The sequence below is a fragment of the Vipera berus genome (assembly GCF_964194415.1).
Source record: "Vipera berus genome assembly, chromosome: 2".
NCBI lineage: Eukaryota > Metazoa > Chordata > Lepidosauria > Squamata > Viperidae > Vipera > Vipera berus.
The window spans coordinates 8,908,535-8,934,268 of record NC_138203.1 but is presented as its reverse complement, the minus strand read 5'-3'; the positions used below and the strand labels follow the sequence as shown (position 1 = coordinate 8,934,268).

At 46.6% G+C, this 25,734-nt stretch overlaps 1 protein-coding gene across 1 annotated transcript in view; it reads right to left on the bottom strand.

The window, feature by feature from the left end:
- Window positions 1–25,734, bottom strand: part of DNAI1 (dynein axonemal intermediate chain 1) — a 162,026-nt gene that overhangs the window by 108,179 nt on the left and 28,113 nt on the right. The window contains exons 6-10 of the mRNA XM_081316338.1: window positions 16,691–16,821; window positions 14,088–14,204; window positions 11,808–11,867; window positions 8,132–8,266; window positions 1,161–1,245 (exon numbers count right to left, since the gene is read on the bottom strand). Of these exons, the coding sequence (XP_081172464.1) occupies window positions 1,161–1,245; window positions 8,132–8,266; window positions 11,808–11,867; window positions 14,088–14,204; window positions 16,691–16,821 (528 nt within the window). The remainder of the gene's footprint in view (window positions 1–1,160; window positions 1,246–8,131; window positions 8,267–11,807; window positions 11,868–14,087; window positions 14,205–16,690; window positions 16,822–25,734) is intronic.

Sequence of the window (25,734 nt, the reverse complement as noted above, 5' to 3'; positions counted from 1 at the left end):
CCCACCCTTGATTTGGGCTGCTGGAAGCCAGACGGCGATCACGTGACGTTGAATTTGTGGGGATGCTATAGCGCTTGCAAGCATGAGAACTAAATGCAAGTCATTTTTTTTCCCAGCACCGTTGTAACTCTAGAACGCTCACTAAGTGAACCGTTGCAAGTTCAAGGACTCCCTGCATTTCTTTCCTTCCATTCTCAATCTGCACGGGGTTAGGATGCTGCTTGAAATTTTTAATGTTTTAAGTTATAAGGCTCCTTGGGAGGTCTCTGGAGGATTAACAGAACAGAACAACAGAGCTAGAAGGGACCCTTGGAGGTCCTCTAGTCCAACCCACTGCTCAAGCAGGAGACCGTTTCAGACAAGTGATTAGTTGTCCAATCTCCAGGGTTGGAACACCCACAACTTCTGGAGGCAAATGAATGGTTAATTGTCCTCACTGTCAGGAAGCTTCTCCTTAGTTCTAGGTTGCTTCTCTCTTTGGTTAGTTTCTATTCATTGCTTCTTGTCCTGCCTTCAGGCGCTTTGGAAAATAGCTTCGCTCTCTCCTCTTTGTGGCAGTCCCTGAGATATTGGAAGACTGCTATTATATCACCCCTAATCCTTCTTTTTCATTAACATAGACATACCTGTATTCCAATCCAAAGAATGAAAGCTGAAAGATCTCCCAAAGCAACACTTAAAAAACAACACTCATAGTTTGTGAGCATCAATATAAAAATGTTAGAAAATGTAGAGGTGGTCCTCGAACTTACAACTGGTAGCTTAACTGCCATTCAAAGTTATAGTGGACCCCTTAGAACAGGGGTCCCCAACCCCCGGGCCATGGACCAGCACTGGGCCGTGGCATGCCAGCAACCGGGCCGCGCAAACAAGTGAAAACCCATCTGCGGGATGCAGACAGCACACGAAGCCACGTCCAGTCCGGTCCGCGGAAAAATCTTTCTCCTTAGAACCAGTCCCTGGTGCCCAAAAGGTTGGGGGCCTCTGCCTTACAAGGTACTTATGACCTGGTCCCTGCAGCAATCCCCGTTGCTGGTTCACCCTCATGACCAGTGACAGAAACTGGAAATGGATGCAAAGGCTCATTTGAGCCAAGGAAATGAGCGAGAACGACCCCACCTCATTCAGGCAGCGCCCCAGCCAGCCTTCTGGGTCCTCACCTTGGGCGATGTCATCGAAGGTGTTCTGGTTGACCATCCGCTCCACGATCTTTGCCGCCTTGGCCACTTTATTGATGTCATCGCTCTGTTGAAAAAGGGGATGAGTATGTTTGAGAGCAAAAGCACGGCGGCCCGGCAAGGACTGTGGCTTCCTACACTCCCAATGCACCATTCGGCTTTGGAATTTTCTATGGCAAGATGTGGCGCTGGGTGGGAGGCTGCCTCGGAGTGACGGGATCTCCAGCTAGGCTGGGCGGAGGGTAGCATCTTCAGTGGTAGAAGGGAGTGGGGCTTGGGAGGAGGAGGAGGAGGAGGAGGAGGAGGAGGAGAACTATGGGTCCTTGGTGCTCTCTGAGCTTGATAGCTTTCTTGCAGATGTTTCATTATAAAACTAGGTAACATCACCATTGCTAGAAGGGAGTGGAGTTTGGGAGGAGGAGGAGGAGGAGGAGGAGGAAGAGGAGGAGGAGGAGGAGGAGGACTATGAGGTCCTTGGTGCTCTCTGATCTTGGTTGTTTCCTTGCAGACATTTTATGAGCCAACTAGGGAACATCATCAGTTGGGTCATGAAATATCTGTAAGAGGAGGAGGAGGAGGAGGAGGAGGAGAACTGTGGAGTCCTTGGTGCTCTCTGAACTTGGTTGTTTCCTTGCAGACATTTTATGAGCCAACTAGGGAACATCATCAGTCGGGTCATGAAATATCTGTAAGAGGAGGAGGAGGAGGAGGAGGAAGGCTTGCTTGCTTGTTTTCTTGCAGACATTTCACTTCCAAAACTAGGTAACATCACCAGCGCTAGTGATGTTACCTAGTTTGGGTCATGAAACGTCTGCAAGAAAACAAGCAAGCTCAGAGAGCACCAAGGGCCCCACAGTTCGACGCTGAGCTACAAAGATTCTCCTTCAAAGATGCTAGTGAAAAGATGAGATGAATCATCGGGCTGAATCATCAGGCTGAAAGGGACTTCTGAGGTCTTCTTGTCCAAGTCTATTTTGGAAAACCTCCAGGGATATTGAATATAGAATATGGAAAAAAATCGAGTTGGAAGGGGCCTTAGAGGTCCAACCCTTGCTTACGCAGGATACCCTACACCGTTCCTGACAAATGGCTGCCCAGTCTATTCTTGAAAACCTCCAACGTTGGAGTACCCACAACTTCTGGAGGCAAGCCGTTCCACTGATCAGTTAAGAGAATGACAGAGTTGGAAGGGAACTTCCGAGGTCTTCTGGTAAATCCCAAACATTTTAACGCCAACTGAAGTGGGAAATGTCTACTCTAGTTTTATTCTGTTTATCAATTTCACATAGCTGCCCACCCTACCAGTAATACGCAGGTAGTCCACGACTAACCGGCACAACGGAGCACAAAATTTCCTTTGTGGATCAAGGCAGTTGTCCAAGGAGTTGTGCTCCAAACCCACTGCGAGGGTCACAAATGGGGGTCACCTGACCCCGTGATACTGCAACCGTCATAAGTACGTGCCAGTTGCCAAGCACCCGGATTTTGATCACATGACCTTGGGGAAATGCCACCCCAGTCGTCAGGGTGAAAACCGGACATAAGTCAATATTTTCAGTGCTGTTGTAACTTCCAGCAGTCACTAAAAACGGATGGTTTATGTCGAGAACTGTCTGTAATGATCAAACAGGTCTGAGGGCTGGGCAGATGTACTTATCCCACCAAATTCTGCCCCGAAACTTGTCAAGATGTAAAACTGAAACCAACCCACCAACTTGCTTATTTTCTTCACGGACGTACCAGATTTAATCTTCAGGATGTTTCTGTGGGAGATTTTAACCCACGCAGTTCCCCACCTGAAAGTCCAAATTTTCAGGGGCAGATATGAAGCTCCTAAGCCATGTCACCCCGGGTTTCTTTAGGGGGGGAGGTGTATAGTAGCTCTTAAGGCATGTCACCCTGACACCCAGCCTCCTCTGTCTTCCCCAGAATTAGCAGCACAAAACAACTGCCGATGCGCCAATTACAGCCTTGCTGTGGGAATTAATGAAGCGTGCCGAGAAAGCGCTAATGGAGTCCCCCTAGAACAATCTCTGTTCCTTCCTAATGATCTGTTGCTAACAGAATCATCTTTCTGAGCCAGTAAGATGACATCGCAAGTGCCCAGTCCTCATGAGCAGGAAGATTTACCACCATAAGTGAGATTCACTTCCCGGTGGGGACCAGCGTCCTGTTAAAGAGGCTAATTCACAGATAGTCCTTGACTTACGACCTCAACTGAGCCCCAAATTTCTGTTGCTACAGTGAGGGGGAAAAATTATTTGATTCCCCTGCTGATTTTGTGCGTTTGCCCACTGACAAAGAAATGATCAGTCTATAATTTTAACGGTAGGTTTATTTTAACAGCGAGAGAAAGAATAACAACAACAAAAAACCCAGAAAAAAGCATTTTAAAAAAGTTATAAATTGTTTTGCATTTTAATGAGTGAAAGAAGTATTTGACCCCCTTCACAAAACATGACTTAGTACTTGGTGGCAAAACCCTTGTTGGCAATCACAGAGGTCAGACGTTTCTTGTAGTTGGCCACCAGGTTTGCACATATCTCAGGAGGGATTGTGTCCCACTCCTCTTTGCAGATCCTTTCCCAAGTCATTAAGGTTTCGAGGCTGACATTTGGCAGCTCCACAGATTTTCTATGGGATTAAGGTCTGGAGACTGGCTAGACCTTAACGTGCTTCTTCATGAACCACTTCTTTGTTCCCTTGGTTGTGTGTTTTGGGTCATTGCCATGCTGGAATACCCATCCACGACCCATTTTCAATTCCCTGGCTGAGGGAAGGAGGTTCGCACCCAAGATTTTTTTTTTTTAATTCCATTTATATCCCGCCCTTCTCCGAAGACTCAGGGCGGCTTACAAGCTTAGCGGTAGCCTTCATTCTATGTATATGCCTGCTTATTAGGCCTTTCACACCCCTCCCAAGCGGCATTATTACAAAGTCAGCTTAATTGCCCCCAACAATCTGGGTCCTCATTTTACCTACCTCGGAAGGATGGAAGGCTGAGTCAACCTTGAGCCTGGTGGGATGCGAACCTGCACTAATTGCAGGCAGCTGGTGTTAAGGAGGCATTAGCCCACTGCTCCACCAAGGCTCCACCAAGATTTGACGGCACATGGCCCTGTCCATCGTCCCTTTGATGTGGTGAAGTTGTCCTGTCCCCTTAGCAGAAAAACACCCCCAGAGTATAATGTTTCCACCTCCATGTTTGGCGGTGGGGATTGTGTTCTTGTGGTCACAGGCAGCATTCCTCCTCCTCCTAACATGGCGAGTTGAGTTGATGCCAAAGAGGTCGATTTTGGTCTCATCTGACCTCAACGCTTTCACCCAGTTCTCCTCTGAATCATTCAGATGTTCATTGGCAAACTTCAGACCGGCCTGTACATGTGCTTTCTTGAGCAGGGGGACCTTGCGGGCGCTGCAGGATTTCAGTCTTTCATGGCGTAGTGTGTTACCAATTGTTTTCTTGGTGACTATGGTCCCAGATGCCTTGAGATCATTGACAAGACCCTCCCATGTAGTTCTGGGCCGATTCCTCACCGTTCTCATGATCATTGAAACTCCACGAGGTGAGAACTTGCATGGAGCCCCAGACCGAGGGAGATTGACAGTTATTTTGTGTTTCTTCCATTTGCGAATAATCGCACCAACTGTTGTCACCTTCTCACCAAGCTGCTTGGCGACAGTCTTGTAGCCCATTCCGGCCGGCCTTGTGTAGGTCTACAATCTTGTCCCTGACATCCTTGGACAGCTCTTTGATCTTGGAATCTGATTGATTGATTGACTGCTTCTGTGGACAGGTGTCGTTTATACAGGTAACAAGCTGTGATTAGGATCTCAGCTCGGTACCTGTATAAAAGACACCTGGGAGCCAGAAATCTTGCTGATTGATAGGGGATCAAATACTTATTTCACTCATTAAAATGCAAATCAATTTATAACTTTTTTGAAATGGGTTTTTCTGGATTTTTTTTTGTTTAGTTATTATTCTGTCTCTCACTGTTCAGATAAACCTACCATTAAAATATATAGACTGATCGGTTCTTCGTCAGTGGGCAAACGTCCAAAATCGGCAGGTGAGCAAGTGTTTTTTTTCCCCCCTTCACTGTAAGTGAGACATTTGTTATGTGAATTTTGCCCCATTTGACAACCTCCCTTGACACATTTGTTTAGTAAAAATCACTGCAGTGGTTAATTAGCAACCCAGCTGTGACGTGAATCTGGCTTCCCCATAAACTTCGCTCGTCAGAAGGTCACAAAAGGGGACCACCTGACCCTGGGACACTGAAACCGTCATAAGTTCGAGTCGGTTGCCAAGGGTCTGAATTTGGATCATGTGATCACTGGGATGCCGCAACGGTCTTCAGTGTGAAAAAATGGGCACAAGTCACTTTTTTTCCGTGCCGTTGTAATTTCGAACAGTCACCAAATGAACTATTGTAAGTCGAGGATTGCCTGTGTAGTTGTGTATAATTCAGCGGCCAGGTTTCAGGCTTCACACAGACACAAGAAGTTGCTTCTCTCTCCGGCCATGTGGAGAAAATGAGCTGAGTGAGGGCCTGGGGATTAATCCATCATGGGCCCCTGTACTGTCCGTGTAATTAAATCAGCAGTCAAATCCTTTTTTCCTTTCCATCTGTTTTCTTTCCCAAAATCAATTTAATAGGCTTAAATCGACCCCTTCTTCCCTGCCACCCACTGGGTTCCATCAAGTGAAGCCATAATGGGGTTTCTTTGCACTTGGTTTAGTGTCCTGCATGAACTCTTGAGCTAATTTTATTCAACAAACCCTGGTTAACAAATCATGGCTTAGAGTCATCGGTAAGTCCAAAACAGCTAGTGAATTCCCGGAAGTCTTGACATTTAGACCAATCGGCCATCAACAGGTACACGGAGGTAAACAACAACTACACATCATTCAAAAGAGACAATAAAAAAAAAAACCTAAAAGGCCGCCTCACCAGCCATTCAACACCCAAATAAGCAGAGGGTAACACCAAGATTAACACTAGACCAACAATCAAGAAGCAAACAATAATCCAATCAAGGAACTACCAATTCAGACACACAATCAAACAGTAAACAACAGCATAATCAAGGGACCACTAAGAACTCCCCCACCAACACATTAGGGCAAGCCATTTATATATACACAGAGAACAAACCCCACTCCTTTCCAGCACTGATGATGTCACCTACTTGGGTCATGAAACATCTGCCAGAAATCAACCAAGCTCAGAAAGCACCAAGGACCCCACAATCCTCCTCCTCCTCCTCTTCCTCCTCCTCCTTATTCTCCCAGTTCATAAACCCCACTCCTTTCCAGCACTGCTGATGTTACCTATCTGGGTCATGAAATGTCTGCCAGAAAACAACCAAGCCCAGAGAGCATCAAGGACCCCACAATCCTCCTCCTCCTCCTCCTCCTCTTCCTCCTCCTCCTCCTCTTCCTCCTCCTCCCAGTTCACAAACCTCACTCCTTTCTATCACTGATGATGTTACCTACTTGGATCATGAAACACTTGCAAGAAAACAGCCAAGCTCAGAGAGCACCAAGGACTCCACACTTCAAACCTGAGCTACAAAAATAGTCTCTTGCATCAGTAATGGGCAAATATAATCTTTCACCGGGATGAAAAGCAAACCATCTCATTTTTTTCCTCCCACAGACCTCATTCATCTTTTTGGTCTGGGCAAAGTGGGATCAGTGAGGAGATGTGTGCACATCTACGAAGGGGTCCAACCAAGCCCCGCTCTTCCAAGTTCTCCTCAAAAGCAAATGGGTCCCCCTGGCCTTCTGTAAGGACGCAAACCAGCTCTGTGAGGACCTGCCCAGAAGCCCTCACGAGCCTCGAAGGTATGAAACCCGGAGAGGCTTCAAAGGGACACAAAGTGTTTCAAAAATCACCTTGCCTCTGCATTACAAATCTCTTTGTCGAGGCCAATCCAAATCTCCTGCCGGGTGGAGGTACAACAGAATGTGGCTGTGCATATTTAAAGCTTGTGCAGAGCTGGGCTCGGTGGTGCCCTAACCACTCTGCCAGTTCAGTTGTGGAGTGGTGCCCAAGGAGGAGGGGTAACTCCAAGGGGCAATAAGTTAGCCTGCAAAATTGCTTTCTAACCACTGTGCCACTAGGGCTCTATATCTGTCTGTCTGTCTTTCTATCTGTCTGTCTGTCTATCGGTTTGTCTGTCTGTCTGTCTCCATCCATCCATCCATCCATCCATCCATCCATCGCAATAGCACTTAGACTTATACAGTATACCGCTTCACAATGCTCTCTAAGGGGTTTACAGAGTCAGCCAGTTGCCCCCAACAATCTGGGTCCTCGATTTACTGGCCTCAGAAAGGTGGAAGGCTGAGTCAACCTTGAAACCGTCAGGATCGAACTGCTAGCAGGGAGCAATAATGTAGCCTGCAATTCTGTATTTTAACCACTGCGCCACCAGGGCTCCCATTGGGATTTATTCCCTGCCTGACTATGGAGAAATCCACCACTCTGCCAGTTCAGTTGTGGTGCCCAAGGAGGAGGGTAACTCCAAGGTAGCCTGCAAAAATGCTTTCTAACCACTGTGCCACTAGGGCTTGTGTCAGAAAGTCGCAAAAGGGGACCACGTGACCTTGGGACATCATAAATACAAGTCAGTGGCGAGGCTTTTCTGAAATGTACAACATCCTATGACCACGGGGATGCTGCAAGGGTCATGAAGTGTGAAGGGCGGGCCTAAGTCACAATTTTCAGTGCTGTTGTAACTTTGAACGGTCACTAAGTGAGCTGTCGTAAGCCGAGGATGAAACCTGTATGAAATATCAACTAGAATCAGAGTGACCACGAGAGAAAGCAGGTCACAGTTTGCTAATAAAAGGTGGGCGGGGGTGGGGGGGTAAGGAGATGACCTCAAGAGAGACTGGAATTAAAGCCCGCTCAGCACAGTACAGAAAGAGGCAACCGCACCTGTGATTCTAGAGAAGTTAATTTTCTCCCCATTAGCTTGTCTTCCTTCTTGGCCACGGGGGCTTTCTGTTTTTCTTTCTCCTTTGACTTCTCCAGTTTTTGCAGTTCTTCCACATAAGCGTCGTAGATGTTCCACTAAGAGGGAGAAAGAGCGAGTCAGCTGTCTACAGAGGCGGAAGATGCTTTGCTTGGTTCAGCTAGGCCAGGGGTCTTCAAACCTGGCCCTTTGATGCCTTGTGGACTTCAACTCCCAGAATTCCTCAGCCAGGCACACTGGCTGAGGAATTCTGGGAGTTGAAGTCCACAAGGCATCAAAGGGCCAAGTTTGAAGACCCCTGAGCTAGCCCCATGTTTTTCAAACTTGGCCCCTTTAAGAGGTGCGGACTTCGACTCCCAGAATTCCCCAGCCAGCTGTGGAACCAAAACAAAGGCAAGCCTTGCTCTAAAGCAGGGGTGTCCAATCTTGGCCCTTTTATGATCTCTGGACTTCAACTCCCAGAATTCTCCAGCCAGCCTTGCTGGGGAAGTCCACAATCTTCAAATTACCAAGGTCAGACACCCCGGGTTAAGTTGATGCCTAAAATGCATACCGGTAGTTTTTAAAGTACAATCAAAGTTGAGCCGCTGAGTTAGGAAGACCGTTGTCAAAAGCAACAACCTTGTGAGGTAGGTTGGCTTCAGAGAGTGACTGAGCCAAAGTTACCCAGCTGGCTTTCGCAGCTAAGGCAGGCCTTGAACTCATAAAACTTGTGGACTTCAACTCCCAGAATTCCCCAGCCAGCATTGCTGGCTGGCAAATTATGGGAATTGAAGTCCACAGGTCTTAAAGTTGACAAGGTTGGAGATGCCTGCGGTGGAAACAAGTCTCCAAGTTCTGAAAAAAAATCAGTTTTACAAGAAATGCAGACCACGAGAAAGGGGATGCAACGGAATGTATTGCCAGGGAACCCACACTCCCTGCATGCAGAAAATTCGAGACTAAAGGATATTATAGGGACGCGGTGGCTCAGTGGGTTAGGACGCTGAGCTTGTCGATCAGAAGGTCGGCAGTTTGGCGGGTCGAATCCCGAGTGCCAAACAGAGTAACAGAGTGAGCGCCTGTTACTCGTCCCAGCTTCTGCCAACCTAGCAGTTCGAAAGCACGTAAAAATGCAAGTAGAAAAATAGGGACCACTACGGTGGGAAAGGTAACAGCGTTCCGTGCGCCTTTGGCGTCTAGTCATGCCGGCCACATGACCACGGAGACGTCCTCGGACCAACGCTGGCTCTTCGGCTTTGAGCCCCTAGAGTTGGAAACGACTAGCACGCATGTGCGGGGGAACCTTTACCTTTTAAAGGATATTATATTATATATAACGCCACTTTATGCCGCACTAGTGAGGTCACGCTTACAATCCTGCAATCCGGTTCTGGACATCTCAAGACAAAAAAATTCTGGGAGTTGAAGCCCACACCTCTTACAGTTGCCAAGTTTGAAAAACACTAATTTAGTCCCCCATGCAACCTCCAAGAAAAAGTGTGAAGCAAGCCAGGAAAACAGAAGCCTACAAAAATTAGAGCAGTGCCAGTTACGATTATACCTGCAAGATTTGTGTCCTGACAGGAATCATGCTGAAACAGGAGGAAGGATAGGAAGAAGTCCAGGCTGAGATGCCCAAGCAAGAAAGAGCTGCAGCAAACAGGAAAGTGAGTTTAGGAAGGAGGGAAGGAAAAAGGAAAGAAGATAGAAAAGTAGGAGCTGGCGGCAAAGCTTCAGAGCCTTTTTTGTTGCATAAGGAAATTCCCAAAGGGCCTATAACTAAGGACAGTGAGGATGAGCTGAGATCCTGCCAGGAACAAAAAGAGGAAAAAATAACATAAAGTAGAACTTCATCCCCACGGGTGTCACATTGCAAAAGCATGCACATGTGTTGTTTTTCAAGATCATTCAGACAAATTTAACAGGTTGCTAAGGCATGCAAATGGCGAGTTCCCCACAAATTAAGGGATTGTCTTCGGTTGCTTGGAACAAATGCAGGAGACCCTATGCCATTTTCCGACAAATGGTTGCCTAATCTCTTCTTGAAAGCCTCCAGTGATAGAGCACCCCACAACATCTGGAGGCAAGCCTTTGCACTGATTAACAGAATAACAGTTGGAAGGGAACTTGGAGGTCTTCTAGTCCAACCCCCTGCTCAGGCAGGAAATCCTATATACCATTCCAGACAAATGGCTATCCAGTGCCTTCTTAAAAGCCTCCAGTGATGGAACACATACAACTTCTGAAGGGAAGCCGTTCCACTGGTTAATTGTTCTCACTGTTAGGAAGTTTCTCCTTACTTCTAGGTTACTTCTCTCCTTGATTGGTTTCCATCCATTGCTTCTTGCCCTGCCTTCAGGTGCTTTGGAGAACCTGTGGCAGCCTCTCAAATGTTGGAACACAGCTACCATGTCACCCCTGATCCTTCTCTTCATTAGATTTGTTGTTGTTGTTGTTAGTTGTGAAGTCGTGTCCGACCCATCACGACCCCATGGACAATGTTCCTCCAGGCCTTCCTGTCCTCTACCATCTTCTGGAGTCCATTTAAATTCACGCCTCCTGCTTCAGTGACTCCATCCAGCCACCTCATTCTCTGTCGTCCCCTTCTTCTCTTGCCCTCAACCTTTCTCAACATTAGGCTCTTATCCAGTGAGTCCTTTCTTCTCATTAGGTGGACAAAGTACTTGAGTTACAACTTCAGGATCTGGCCTTCTAAAGAACAGTCAGGGTTGATCTCCTCTAGGACTGACCGGTTTGATCACCTTGCAGTCCAAGGGACTCGCAGGAGTCTTCTCCAGCACCATAGTTCAAAGGCCTCAATTCTTTGGCGCTCCTTCATTAATTAAAAGGGTAAAGGTAAAGGTTCCCCCGCACATGCGTGCTAGTCGTTTCCAACTCTAGGGGCCGGTGTTCATCTCCGTTTCAAAGCCCAAGAGCCAGCGTTTGTCCAAGAACGTCTCCGTGGTCATGTGGCCGGCATGACTAGACGCCAAAGGCACACAAAACGCTGTTACCTTCCCACCGTAGTGGTCCCTATTTTTCTACTTGCATTTTTACGTGCTTTCGAACTGCTAGGTTGGCAGAAGCTCGGACGAGTAACACACGCTCACTCTGCTACGCGGCACTCGGGATTCGACCCGCCAAACTGTCGATCTTCTGATCGACAAGCTTAGCGTCCTAACCCACTGAGCCACCGCGTCTAGTCATGCTGGCCACATGACCATGGAGACGTCCTTGGACAAGCGCTGGCTCTTCGGCTTTGAAACGGAGATGAGCACCGCCCCCTAGAGTTGGAAACGACTGGCACGCATGTGCGGGGGAACCTTTACCTTTACCTTTTTCATTAGATTAGACATACCCAATTCCTGCAATTGCTTTTCATATCTTTTAGCCTCCAGTCCCCTGATCATCCTTGTTGCTCTTCTCTGCACTCTTTCCAGAGTCTCAACATCTTTTTTTTAACATCGTGGTGACCAAAACTGGATGCAGTGTTCCAAGTGTGGCCTTACCAAGGCCTTGTAAAGTCATGTTAACACTTTGCCCGATCTTGAGTCTGTTAATGCAAACTAGGATTGCATTCTATCCCTCTGTTAACAGCAGCTGGATTGCATGCAAGGGGTGTCCTGGAAGACCCAGCAGGAAGATAGGAGGAATTACCTGATTGGCGGTGTCCGAGAAAGTTGCTCTGGGCGGGGGCTCCATCTGGCAGGCCCTGTCCTGTAAGAAAACAGCTTGTCAAGAATTTCATCCCGGAATTCAAGCACCATACAAGTTATGTTTACACTTTGGGAGGTACACCCCTTCGAATGGTGCGGGAGCATGAACGGATTTCCAGAAAACATTGCAGACTACAGGAACCATTTGCGCTTCAATTTGAGATGCAGACAACACAGACTTATCCCCAACTGCCTGCGCCCATCTTCAACGGTAAAAGGTCCCAGGGCAGGAAACATCCTGCAGCCAAGAAGTCTCCACACCCATTTGTGACACTCAGGTGACCCTGAGGACACAGATAAGCCTCCAAGTGGCCTCAATGGCTCTCCAAAAGAAGGCAAACGACCAGCTGTCTGCAAGGAGTATAAATCCTTCCATTCCCCACCATCCGGTCAGAGCTGAAGAAGCTTCTGGGATGAGAAGCGAAACGTCTTCAAAGAAAAATGAGAAAGTCCAGTTGCCTCCTGAAAAAAAGCACCTTTACTTCTGGTGCTTTGGAGAATACATTCAGTCCTCTCCTCTCTGTGATAGCCCTTAAAGTTTTGGAAGGTGGCTACATGTCACTCCTGATCATTAAAATTTCCAAATTGGATCAATTTCCCAGGTTTGCAACAGTGACGAATATCTGGTGAATTTCCCAGATGTTGAGAGCCCCACATGGAAGGGGCACCGCCCTCCACCAGCATGCAAAAGATGGATCCAAGTAATTGAGGCCCCATTGCTTTTGATCAGGCCCAAAGCAGACCACTTCCACTGGGGCAAGGCAATAAAGGTAGTCCTCGAATTACAACCGTTTGTTTAGTGACTATTCAGGTGTAACGGCATGGAAAAGAGTGACTGACGGCCGTTTTTCACGCGACCGTTGCAGCCTCCCCATGGACACGAGATCAAAATTTGGACGCTTGGCAACCGACTCTTATTTATGACGGTTGCAGCATCCCCGGGGTCACTTGATCCTCTTTTGAGACCTCCTGACAGGCAGTCAATGAGCAAGCAAGATTCACTTAACAACCAAGTGACTAATGAAAGGTTCTGGGGAAAAGGGAAATTGTTTCGTCTAACTGCTGCTTTCTTGCTTTTCGTAATCGGCGTTTGCACCAGGGAAATCTCACACAACCGTGGGAAACATGGACATGGATGGGATGTACTGAAGGAGGGAATAAGGGAGAGTACAGGAATGATTGATGTCTTCCTTATGATGCAATGGCTCCGTTGTCTGAATTTCATTGGCTAACAAAGTTTATAAAGTAAGGCTACTGACTTTCTAAGGTGTGGCACTTTTGGATGTAACTCTGCCAGCGTTCCAGATTGCCTGCCACCCAGCCATCTTATTTGATCAAATAAAGAGCTGTCTAAGAAGCCTCCCCCCTTTATGGATTACTGTGAGTCCTCTGGACTGCAAGGCGATCAAACCGGTCAGTCCTAGAGGAGATCAACCCTGACTGCTCTTTAGAAGGCCAGATCCTGAAGCTGAAACTCAAATCCTTTGTCCACCTAATGAGAAGGAAGGACTCACTGGAGAAGAGCCTAATGCTGGGAAAGGTTGAGGGCAAGAGAAGAAGGGGACGACAGAGAATGAGGTGGCTGGATGGAGTCACCGAAGCAGTAGCCGTGAGCCTAAACGGAAGATGGTAGAGGACAGGAAGGCCTGGAGGAACGTTGTCCATGGGGTCGCGATGGGTCAGACACAACTTTACAACTAACAACAACAACAAAGAAGCCTCCGCTAGGGTTATCTGATTAGATTGATATGGTATCTCACATTCAAGTAAGGGACTGGGACCTTACACTAACGTAACAACTGCAGCAATTCACATAAGAGCTTCTGCACCAGAGACAAATCCCTTGTGTGTCTAATCACACTTGTCCCAATAAAGTATTCAATCCAATTCAATTCAACAACTGTGGCAGGAAAGGTCATAAAATTGGTCCACATTTATGACAGTTGCAGGGATCACGCGATTCCCCCTTTTTGTAACCTTCTGACCGGCAAAGTCAAGGGGGAAGCCGGATTCCCTTAACAACTGCAGTGATTCACTTAACGACGGTGGTAAGAAAGGTCGTAAAATGGGGAAAAACTCAACTTAACAACTGCCTCGCTTCAGCAATGGACAATTGCGGGGCTCAATTGCGGTCGTAAGTCGAGGACTACCTGTGCTCTGCTTCAAGGGTTCCTGGAAAGGGGCACTGCCCGGCATTGCAAAGGGGCGCCAGGATCCTTACCCGCACAGGGTTATTGAAGGTCTGCGAGGCTCTTTCGCTGAAATTAAACTGGTTGGTGAGCTTCCGTTCTTGCAGGCCTCGCTGACGGACTTCCTCCTCTCTTTCGATGTGGATTTCCTGTTGGAGCAGGAGAAAAGGAGGCGGAGCTGAAAACTAGCCAGGATTCCGTGTTACAGAAAGGCAGTTTGCCCAAGAGTCCAAGATTTAATGATAATTAATTCTGATGGAAATACTACATCCATCAACAACCTCAAAGGGGAGAGACTTAGGAAAATGATGGGTTGGCTAACCTGTTTATCCATCCATCCATCCATCCATCCATCCATCCATCCATCCATCCATCCATCCATCTATCTATCTATCTATCTATCTATCTATCTATCTATCTATCTATCCATCCTATCATTTATATCTATCCTATCTATCTATCTATCAATCTATCTGTCTGTCTATCTATCTAACGGTCGATCAGATGGTCGGCAGTTTGGCGGGTCGAATCCCGATTGCCGCGTAGCAGAGTGAGCGCCTATTACTCGTCCCAGCTTCTGCCAACCTAGCAGTTCGAAAGCACATAAAAATGCAAGTAGAAAAATAGGGACCACGACGGTGGGAAGGTAACAGCGTTCTGTGCGCCTTTGGCGTCTAGTCATGCCGGCCACATGACCACGGAGACGTCCTCGGACAAGCGCTGGCTCTTCGACTTTGAAACGGAGCACCGGCCCCTAGAGTTGGAAACAACTAGCACGCATGTGCGGGGGAACCTTTACCTCTATCTATCTATCTATCTATCTATCTATCTATCTATCTATCTATCTATCTATCTATCTAAAGCACCCATCCCCCTCACAATGTGGCTAATTTAATAATAAAATTTAATTTAATAATAATTTAATTTAACAACACTTCACCTCCTCCAGTCCCCAAGAGCTCCAGGGCAAGTGTTAAGAAACATAGAAATGATTTGCCAGGTGGTTCTCCATCACATTGGGTGACTAAATGTTTAGACCAAGGATGTCTTACCATGGCAACTTGAAGACTTGTGGACTTCAACTCCCAGAACTCCTTGGCCAGTCATGTCAACCCCACTCTCTTCTAGCACTGAGTCATGCTGGCTGAGTAATTCTGGGAGTTGAAGTCCACAAGTCTTCAAGTTGCCAAGGTTGGACATCCCTGCTTTAGACACATGAAGGTTAAATATAGTTCCTTAAGATCAGAGTGTCATTTCAGCAAGATAAAAAACAATGTCATAAGCATGTTACAAAAGCAAACACAGGAGACTGGAAAGTTGGAAAGCTGAATCGTCCATCCATTATGCGGTGCTTCTTGACTTTGGCATGCTGTTGAGGGGGAATTCTGGGAACTGAAGTCCACACATCTTATAGTTGCCAAGGCTAAGAAGCATCACATTGCAGGATTGACAAGGGATCCTCTAGTCTAAAACATAAATACGCTACAGGCAGTCCTTGACTAACAACATTTCATTTGGTGGCTGAAGTGACAACGGCACTGGAAAAAGTGACTTACGACCGTTTTTCACACTTACAACCATTGTAGCATCCCCATGGTCATGTGATCAACATTCAAATGTTTGGCAGCTGACTCATATTTACGATGGTTGCCGTGTCCCGGGGTCAAGTGATCCTCTTTTTGTGACCTTCTGACAAGCAAAGTCAATGGGGAAGCCAGATTCGCTTAACAACCGCGTTACTAACTTAACAACTGCAGTGATTCCCTTAAGAGCTTCTGTTCTAGAGACAAATTCCTTGTGTGTATAATCACACTTGGCCAAATACAGTATGTAATTCAATTCTGTTCAACAACTGTGGCAAGAAAGGTGGGTGGTAAAATGGGGCATAACTCCCTCAACCATTGTCTCACTTAGCAAGGGAAATGTTGGGCCCTATTTTTTTTTAATTCCATTTATATCCCGCCCTTCTCCGAAGACTCAGGGCGGCTTACAATTTAAAGCACAAATCAATGTGCTTAGCAATAGCCTTCATTCTATGTATATGCCTGCTTATTAGGGCTTTCACACACACACACCAAGCGGCATTATTACAAAGTCAGCTTAATTGCCCCCAACAATCTGGGTCCTCATTTTACCTACCTCGGAAGGATGGAAGGCTGAGTCAACCTTGAGCCTGGTGGGACGCGAACCTGCACTAATTGCAGGCAGCTGGTGTTACTTAAGGAGGCATTAGCCCACTGCTACACCAAGGCTCTCTATTGTGGTCCTAAGTCGAGGACTACCTGTTACTCAAAGCACTGGCATTCAAAACAAGCAGCAAGCCTGATTTATCTCCTTGGACTATTATTGACCTTATATTTTTTTTTCCTTCCAGAGATTGAAAAGTAGTTTGCAATGAATAATGTCCCGAGGGATCACGTGATCCTCCTTTTGCGACCTTCTGACGGATTCACTTAACAACCTGCTGACTCACTTAACACTGCAGTGATTCACTTAACAACTGGGGTAGGAAAGGTCGTAAAATGGAGCAAAAATTCACTTAACAAATGCCTCGCTTAGCAACAGAATTTTTGGGGTCAGTTGCAGTCGTAAATCGAGGGCCACCTGTAGTTAGAAGATTGCTATGAAGCCTTACTAGCAATTCTGGTTTCTCCCCTATCACTGCTTCGACTTCTTCTTCTTCTTCGCCTCCTTCACTTTCGGCTTCTTTGAGTTCTGCATCCAGGGCTTCAAAGTCCACAACCAGAGACGAAACAGGACCTGCGACTAAGAACAAAACGGAGGGGGGGGGGGAAACAACAAATGTATTTTAGAAGTCCCTGCAGAACAGCAATAACAATAGATTTATATACTGCTTCACAGTGCTTTACAGCCCCTCTCTAAGCAGTTTAAAGAGTCAGCTTCTGGCGCCCAACAATCTGGGTCCTCATTTTACCATTCTCAGAAGGATGGAAGGCTGAGTCAACCTTGAGCCGGTCAGGATCAAACTGCTGGCAGTGGGCAGAGTCAGCCTGCAATACTATAGTCTAACCACTGGGCCACCATGGCAATAGAATAGAATAGAATAGAATAGAATAGAATAGAATAGAATAGAATAGAATAGAATAGAATAGAATAGAATAGAATAGAATAGAATAGAATAGAATAGAATAGAATAGAATAGAATAGAATAAGCACTTAGACTTATATACCACTTCACAGTGCTTTACAGCTCTAAGTGGTTTACAGCCAATTGCCCCCAACAATCTGGGTCCTCATTTTACCATTCTCAGAAGGATGGAAGGCTGAGTCAACCTTCAGCCGGTCAGGATCAAACTGCTGGCAGTGGGCAGAGTCAGCCTGCAATACTATAGTCTAACCACTGGGCCACCATGGCAATAGAATAGAATAGAATAGAATAGAATAGAATAGAATAGAATAGAATAGAATAGAATAGAATAGAATAGAATAGAATAGAATAGAATAGAATAGAATAGAATAGAATAGAAATTAGCACTTAGACTTATATACCACTTCACAGTGCTTTGCAGCCTCTCTCTAAGCTGTTTACAGTCAGCATCTGGCCTCCAACAATCTGGGTCCTCATTTTACCGATCTTGGAAGGGATGGAAGGCTGAGTCAACTTTGAGCTGGTCAAGATCAAACTGCTTAACTGCAGGCAACCAGCAGAAATAGCCTGCAGTACTGCATTCTAACCACTGCGCCACCATGCAGAATACTATCTCATCAGAAATAGTGATGGCTTCTCTGCTGTGCAGGTAGTCCTCGACTTACCACCATTCGTTTAGTAACCATTCGAAGTTACAACAGCACTGGAAAAAAATAACTTGTGTCCATTTTTTCCACACTGACAACCGTTGCAGCATCCCTGTGGTCACGTGATCAAAATTCAGACAGCTTGGTAACTGGCTCGTATTTATTTATGACCGTGGCAGTATCCTGGGATCATGTGATCCCCTTTTGTCACCTCCTGACAAGCAAAGTCAATGGGGAAGCTGGGTTTCACTTAACGACCGTGTTACTAGCTTAATAACTGCAGTGATTTGCTTAACAATTGTGGCAAACAAGGTCAGAAAATGAGGCAAAATTCACTTAACAACTGTCATGCTTAGCGACAGAAATTCTGGATTCTGTTGCGGGCGTAAGTCGAGGACTCCCTGTAGTTATTACAGCTGGGGCTTCAGCTAGGAAATCAGCAGGAAACACTCAATTTTCTAGCCAGGAAGACTTTAGCTGAGAAACAAGATTGTTGGCCAGATACCAAAAACTGCGGACCAGTGTTTTTCTCTCATTCCCACTTGATAGAAATCATCGGACTTTTCCCATTTCAGGAGGAATGAAGGTTCATGGAGAAAATACAACGTTGCTTTGTCCTCATATTCTTAATAAATTCCCACTGGAAGAGGAAGCTCCTGGATTTTTTCCACCCTACGTGGATGCTCTAAGTATTTTTCTACCTTGGCAACTTGAAGGTTTTGTGGACTTCAACTCCCAAAATTCCCTAGCCAACAGGGCCTAGCCAGAGAACCCTGGGAGTTGAAGTCCAGACTTCTTTAAGTGGTCAAAGTTGAGAAACACTGCTCTAAATCAAAGGGAAAACCCCACTCCCAATAGTCTACCCCTTCCCTTCTCCGGGGGAGGGGAAAAGAGGACCCTCCTCCCAATTAGAGTGCAAGGCCTCCATTACCAATTATCTACCAGCTTGGCTGAGAGACCCACAAAGTTATCTCTGATGCCCTCACTCTCCTACTGAGAGGCACAGGAAGGTCTAGGTCAGGGGTAGGCAACCTCGGCTCTTTTTATGACTCATGGACTTCAACTCCCAGAATTCCTGAGCCAGCCATGCTGAGGGGAAAGAGAGAGGTTTCCAAGCTGAGCCATGCTGGCTCAGGAATTCTGGGAGTTGAAGTCCATGAGTCATAAAAGAGCCGAGGTTGCCTACCCCTGGTCTAGGTGGAGCAGAGCAGATATGATAGCTGTCTTCCAGTATGTGAAGGGTTGCCCCAGAGAAGAGGGGCTTGACTTATTCTCTAGGTAGGACACCTGAGGACAGGACAAGAAGTAATGGGTGAAAGCTTGTGAAGGAGAAATCCAACCTAGGAGACCTTTTCTGACACTGAGAGGAATGAACGGTCTTTGGTCCTTTCTGCGCTTGGTTATTTACTGGCAGACGTTTCATTACCCAGCTAGGTAACCTCATCAGTGCTAGAGGTGAGTGGGAGGAGGAGGAGGAGGAGGAGGAGGAGGAGGAGGAGGAGGAGGAGGAGGAGGAGGAAAAAAACTGTGTAGGCATTGGTACTCTCTGAACTGGGTTGTTTTCTTGCAGACATTTCATTACTCAGCTAAGTCACCTCATCAGCGCTAGACGTGAGTGGGAGGAGGAGGAGGAGGAAGAGGAGGAGGAGGAGGAGGAGGAGGAGGAGGAGGAGGAGGAGGAGGAGGAGGAGGAGGAGGAGGAAAACTGTATAGGCATTGGTGTTCTCTGAACTGGGTTGTTTTCTTGCAGACATTTCATTACCCAGCTAAGTCACCTCATCAGTGCTAGACGTGAGTTGGAGGAGGAGGAGGAGGAGGAGGAGGAGGAGGAGGAGGAGGAGGAGGAGGACTGCCGGGTCCTTGATGCTCTCTGACCTTGATTATTTACATACAGACATTTCATTACCCAAACCAGGTAACATCATCACTGCAAGAAAAACCACCAAATTTTTTAGAGAGCACCAAGGGCCCCTCATTTCAACCCTGAGCTACAAATATTCTCCTTCATTAATACTACGCGTATTCTCCTTCATTGATGCTGAGAGAAATTAATCAAAGGAACAGCTTGCCTCCCAGATTTGTGGGAGTTCCATAGCTGGAGGTTTTCAAAAATAGACTGGACAACCATTTGGCTGGGATGATAAAAGGTCTCCTGCCTTGAGCAGAAGGCTGGACCAGAAGACCTCTGAACTGGCCCTTCCAACTCTATGATTCTATGAAGCAAAGTCTCAGTGGATCAGATCCAAGCTCCAAACAAACCAGAATAGACTCATTCCCACAACAGGGAACTCGATGCTACCAGAAAACCTAAAACCAGGACATGTGAACAGTGACATCTTCTACTTAGTTTCCCAGAAATTGGGTTTGAGAGGAACGTGTAGCCATCAGAACGAATTGTTGTCCATAAATTAATCCAATTCTCTTTTAATCGTGCATATTTATGGCCATCTGTACAACTTTTCACCAGATGATCCATCAATTAAAAAGTGAGGAAGACCTCCCCACCCCCATTTTCTCTCTTCCACGTATAATTAGCTGTACATCAATCATTTTTCCCCCTTGGCTCACTTTTTAAAAAGCAGAGGAGATCTATCTATTGGGTCTTTTTGAGACAGGCTGGGTGGCCAATGCATTTTATTAATAAATAAATGTGGTAAACTTTCCGGAGCTTTCTTTTCAGCAGCTTTTCCAGTTCCCCAGTATCCTTTCCGAGGGGATATGACAAAGGTGAATTGCATACAACTTACAAAGATGGTTGAAACATACATTCCCCCAAGGGCATTCTATATGTTATGTACTGCGCTCTTCAGGAATACCAGGTGGGTTGCTGGAGCAGCTAACTTCTCCAGCAACCCAGACTACAAGTCTCCTGTGCCCCAATTGGCTATCTCCAGGTGGCAATGGTTGATTCAAACCTATTGGCTGCCGCCTAGGGGCTAGACTATATATTGCGGCTAGTTGCAGCCTTTTCCCTCAGTACAGTTCCAGCACGAAATAAACAATGAGTTACCTTGTACTCAGCTTCGCATCTTCATTTCTGCGCCAAAGAACCCGCTATTTAACACTATAACCCACCATATTTCCCCTTTTATTTTGCAGTTCTGTTGTGAAGTTAGTGTGGGACCTGCCACTACTTAAACCTCTAAATAGAAACAATCCTTGGCTACATTTGTTGAGAAAGGTATAGTTTATTAGAGATCATACAATACGATACAATAACAGAGTTGGAAGGGATCATGAAGGTCTTCTAGTCAAACCCCCTGCTCAATACAATCATGTGTATTGCAGCAGCATTGCAAAGCCAGAACTGAGAATCGCATGCCAAAATCCAACATTGGAAGTTTTTAAGAAGAGATCGGACTGCCATTTGTCTGAAATGGAATAGGGTTTCCTGCCTGAGCAGGGGGTTGGACTAGAAGACCTCCAAGGTCCCTTCCAACTCTGTTATTCTATTCTATTCTACTCTACTCTACTCTACTCTACTCTACTCTACTCTACTCTACTCTACTCCACTCCACTCCACTCCACTCCACTCCACTCCACTCCATATTTTCTATTCTATTCTATTCTATTCTATTCTATTCTATTCTATTCTATTCTATTCTATTCTATTCTATTCTATTCTATTCTATTCTATTATTTGTTGTGATTCAGGGTCAGCCTGTGGGTTCGGCAGTTGGGTCGGACGATTCAGAGGAGGAGGAGGGGGGTGTTGAAGAGCTTGCTGAGGGGGTTGGAGAGCTTGCTGATGAGAGCTCTCAGCCAGGCCCCTCCCACCTGGTCACGACGGAGACCCAGCTGTGTGAGCCTGACAGCGTGGATGAAGATGACCCACAGCTGGCCCTGTTCAAGGACGCCCGACGCAGGAGGCAGTCAATCAGGAGTAAACAGAGGAAGGCAATGGGGCACCTCGGAAGGAGGCAGAGAGAAGCCACGCCCTAAACTGTATAAAAGGGGAATGTTTGGGAGGGCTGGTTTGCTGAAGGCAACCGCTTGAAAAGCTCCTGTTTCTTGGTTCGTGTCTTGTTTGTTTTTGTATCAATAAATTTGGCAGGCTTAATTCCAGCCTCTTGCCTTCTTGTAAAAGGGGTTGTCCCTGCCTTTTCTGCAGGGCCGGTAGCAGGCTGGTACAGAACACTATTCTGCTCTACTCTACTCTACTCCATTCCACTCCACTCTACAACCATTCCATCTATTCTATTCTATTCTATTCTATTCTATTCTATTCTATTCTATTCTATTCTATTCTATTCTATTCTATTCTATTCTATTCTATTCTATTTAACTGACTACAGGGTTAATTTAATATTTTTTAATTTGGTTCTTAATTTTTGTATTTTGGATTTTTAATTCCCTGTAAACCGCCCTGAGTCCTCAGGGAATAGGGCGGTATATAAATATAACTAATAATAATAATAATAATATTCCTACTTTTCCCTCACTTAACTTTCTCATTTCGCCAATCAAGTCCTTGCAAGATGTTTTCATAAGGGTCAGTCCAAGTGAAGTTTGGTACATGGCCCCCTTTTTCTTCCATCTGGGTGACCTTGAGGCAGCATCTCAAGGAGATACAGCCATTACATTCATTTCCCCAAGCATTGCCCACTTCATTCCCCGTCTCCACAGTTCATGGCACTCTGTCACCACATAGCAGCGAAGCACAAGTAAGGATCGGGTGGCAGCTGACAGTTAGCCTTTTTCCCTGCAACCCCGTGATGAAGCTAGGAATGTCCGCAAGGTTTGGGGGGGGGGAATATCAGAATGGCAATTCGGACAGTGCAATCAAAATTCTGCTTGAGGTATGTGTGTGTGTGCATGCATGCATCACATCTGCAAAGTTGAACTTTTCAACAAGAATCCATCACAGTCTCAAAATCCCATTCTTATTCAGCCTTTGCCAGACTGAGCAGCATATATGTAAAGTCAGCATTATGTTTCCCTAGCACATTGCTTTATCTTTGCTTATTCAACCAGATTCTAAGCTCTTTAATTGGTATCATCAAGATAAACAAACAAGCCAGGATCCCACTTATTCCAAATCCTTTATGAATAAATAAACCTTCCAAATAAGATTCCTGCCTGGGCTGTTAAGGTCCTTAATTATAGAATCCTAGAATCAAAGAACCCTAGAAAGAGTCTTTGGAGGTCTTCTAGTCCAGGGCTTTTCAACCTTTTCACCCATTGTACCACTTTTAGGATATGGCAGCATCCGAGTACCACCAGTCGCCTAGCAAGGGGTCAAAAACTGGATGACCAAAAAAAAAAAAGGAAAAAAGTGATGAAGTACAGGTAGTCCTCGACTTACAACAGTTTGCTTAGTGACTGTTCGAAGTTACAATGGCACTGGAAAAAATGCCCCCCAAGCCACAGCCGAGCAAGACACCTGCCTGCCCACCCGGGGGCGCTCTTCCGCCTGTCCGAGGTTTTCATGGTTGTGAGCATTTCTGTTGAGGATTGGCAGCAGGGGTGGGGTGGGGGAGTGTTTGGTTTTTATTTCTCCCCCTCTGCTGGGTGGTTGCAGCAGGTTTTGGTCACTTCACATGACCCTGGGATACTGTGACCGTCATAAATATGAATCAGTTGCCAAGCCTCTGAATGTAAATCACAAGACCCTGGAGATGCTGCAACATTCCAGCTGATCGGCGCTTCTTCTGGGCTCAGAAGCACCGGGATCAGCGCCGAGCTGGAGACTGGCGCTGATCCTGGCACTTCCGCTGAGCCCTGACAGTCCTGCAGCTCCAGCCGTCTCTCGCTCAGGCTTGTGCAGTGCTGCCACATTCCCCTCCCCCTCTACCACTTTTCTAGGATGGTAGCGTACCTCCTGCTAAGTGCCAATGTACCACAGGTGGTACCTGTACCTCTGGTTGAAAAGCCCTGTTCTAGTTCAATCCCCTGCCCAAGGCAGAAGTCCTCACATCATCCCAGACAAATTGTTGTTCAATCTCTTCTTAAAAGCCTCCAGTGATGGAGCACCACAGCCTGTGGAGGCAATTCGCTCCACTGGTTAATTTTTCTCACCATCAGTAAATTTCTCCTTAGTTCCAGGTTGCTTCTCTCCTTGGTTACTTTCATCTGTTGCTTCTTGTCCTGCCTTCAGGTGCTTTGGAGAATAGGCTGACCCCCTTTTCTTTGTGGCAGCCCCTCAAATATGGGAAGCCGGCTATCATGTCACCCCTCCCAAGTCCTTCTTCTCATTAAACTAGACATACTCAATTCCTGCAGCCGTTCTTCATATGTTCTAGCCTCCAGCCCCCTAATCTGGCAGACCACCGGTCAGAGAATGTCATCTGGTGGCCCCCAGGGGGAGGGCCTTCTCTGTGGGCGCCCCGGATTTATGGAATCGGTTGCCGGTTGAGCTCCGGATGGCGCCTGACCTTCGCTCCTTCCGGCGTGATCTGAAGACTTATTTGTTCAAACAAGCCGGCCTGGCCTGATGGGGGATGGGTTGGGATTTTATTGTTGTTGTAAATATATTTACCTATTGTTTTAGCTTGGGCAGTTCATTTAATTCTTTTTTAACTTTTGTATCTTTGTACTTTTATATGTTTGCCCTGTTCACCGCCCTGAGTCCTTCAGGAGAAGGGCGGTATACAAATAAAATTATTATTATTATTATTATTAATCATACTTGTTGCTCTTCTCTGTACTCTTTCTAGGGAAAAGAGACTTAGCTAGAGAAATCTGTAATCCATGTTTATTTTTCTGATATGTAGGGTAACGTTTTTGGAGGGAGGTTCATCATTCTCATGATCTGTAAATTGCTCCTATTTCCACGTTAGACCTCCCACTCAGGAGCTTCAACCCACTGCTTCTTGTCCTGCATTGGGGAATATATTGACACCCCCCCTTTCCTGTGACTCTCCTTTAAGGATTGCAAGATGTCTTTCTTGTCTTCCCTGAACCTGTTCTTTGTTAGGCTAAACCATGGGTTGGCAACCCACGGCTCTGGAGCCGCATGCGGCTCTTTCAGCCTTCTCCTGCGGCTCCCTGTCCTCCACCATTTGCAGAGAGAGAGAGACAGAGACAGAGAGAGGCTCTTGCACTTCCCTTCTCTCTCTCTCTCTCTCTCTCTCTCTCTCTCTCTCTCTCTCTCTGTGTGTGTGTGTGTGTGTGTGTGTGTGTGTGTGTGTGTGTAAAAAGAGAGTAGCCTCACGCTGTTCTCCGACAAGCTGACAAGCTTATTGGGTGGGGCTCCTGCCTTTGCTGCATCTCAGCAGGAAGCAGGAAGCAGCAGAAAGCAGCAGTGCTCTCTCTCTCTCTCTCTCTCTCTCTCTCTCTCTCTCTCTCTCTCTCTCTCGTGTGTGTGTGTGTGTGTGTGTGTGTGTGTAAAAAGAGAATGGCCTCATGCTGTTTTCCAACAGGCTGACAAGCTTATGGTGCGGGGCTCCTGCCTTTGCTGTGTCTCAGCAGGAAGTAGGAAGCAGCAGAAAGCAGCAGCTCTCTCTCTCTCTCTCTCTCTCTCTCTCGCTCTCTCTCTCTCTCTCTCTCTCTCTCTCACACACACACACACACACACACACACACACTCTCAAACACAAACTTTTACTTACGTAGTGGGGGAAGAGGACTGGCAGACCAAGGGCAAGAGAGAGCCAGCCCAGTAAGAATGTGTGTCAGCTTGTCGGAGAAGAGCGTGAAGCCAGCTTGCCAGGTGAGCAGAAGATAGGAGAGAGGGAGAGAGGCGGGGGGAGAGAGAGGGAGGGAGAAAAAGAGAGGGAAGGAGGGAGAGGGAGAGAGAGAGGGAGAGAGAGAGAACTCATGCACAACAGCCTCTATTTCTTTTTAATTAAACTCTTCCATCAAGCTTCCCCCCTCGTGTGTGTGCACACGCGAGAGAGTTTTGCGGCTCCCAGTGGTTTTTTTCCCCCCTCTCGGAAACGGGTCCAAGTGGCTCTTTGAGTGTTTAAGGTTGCCGACCCCTGG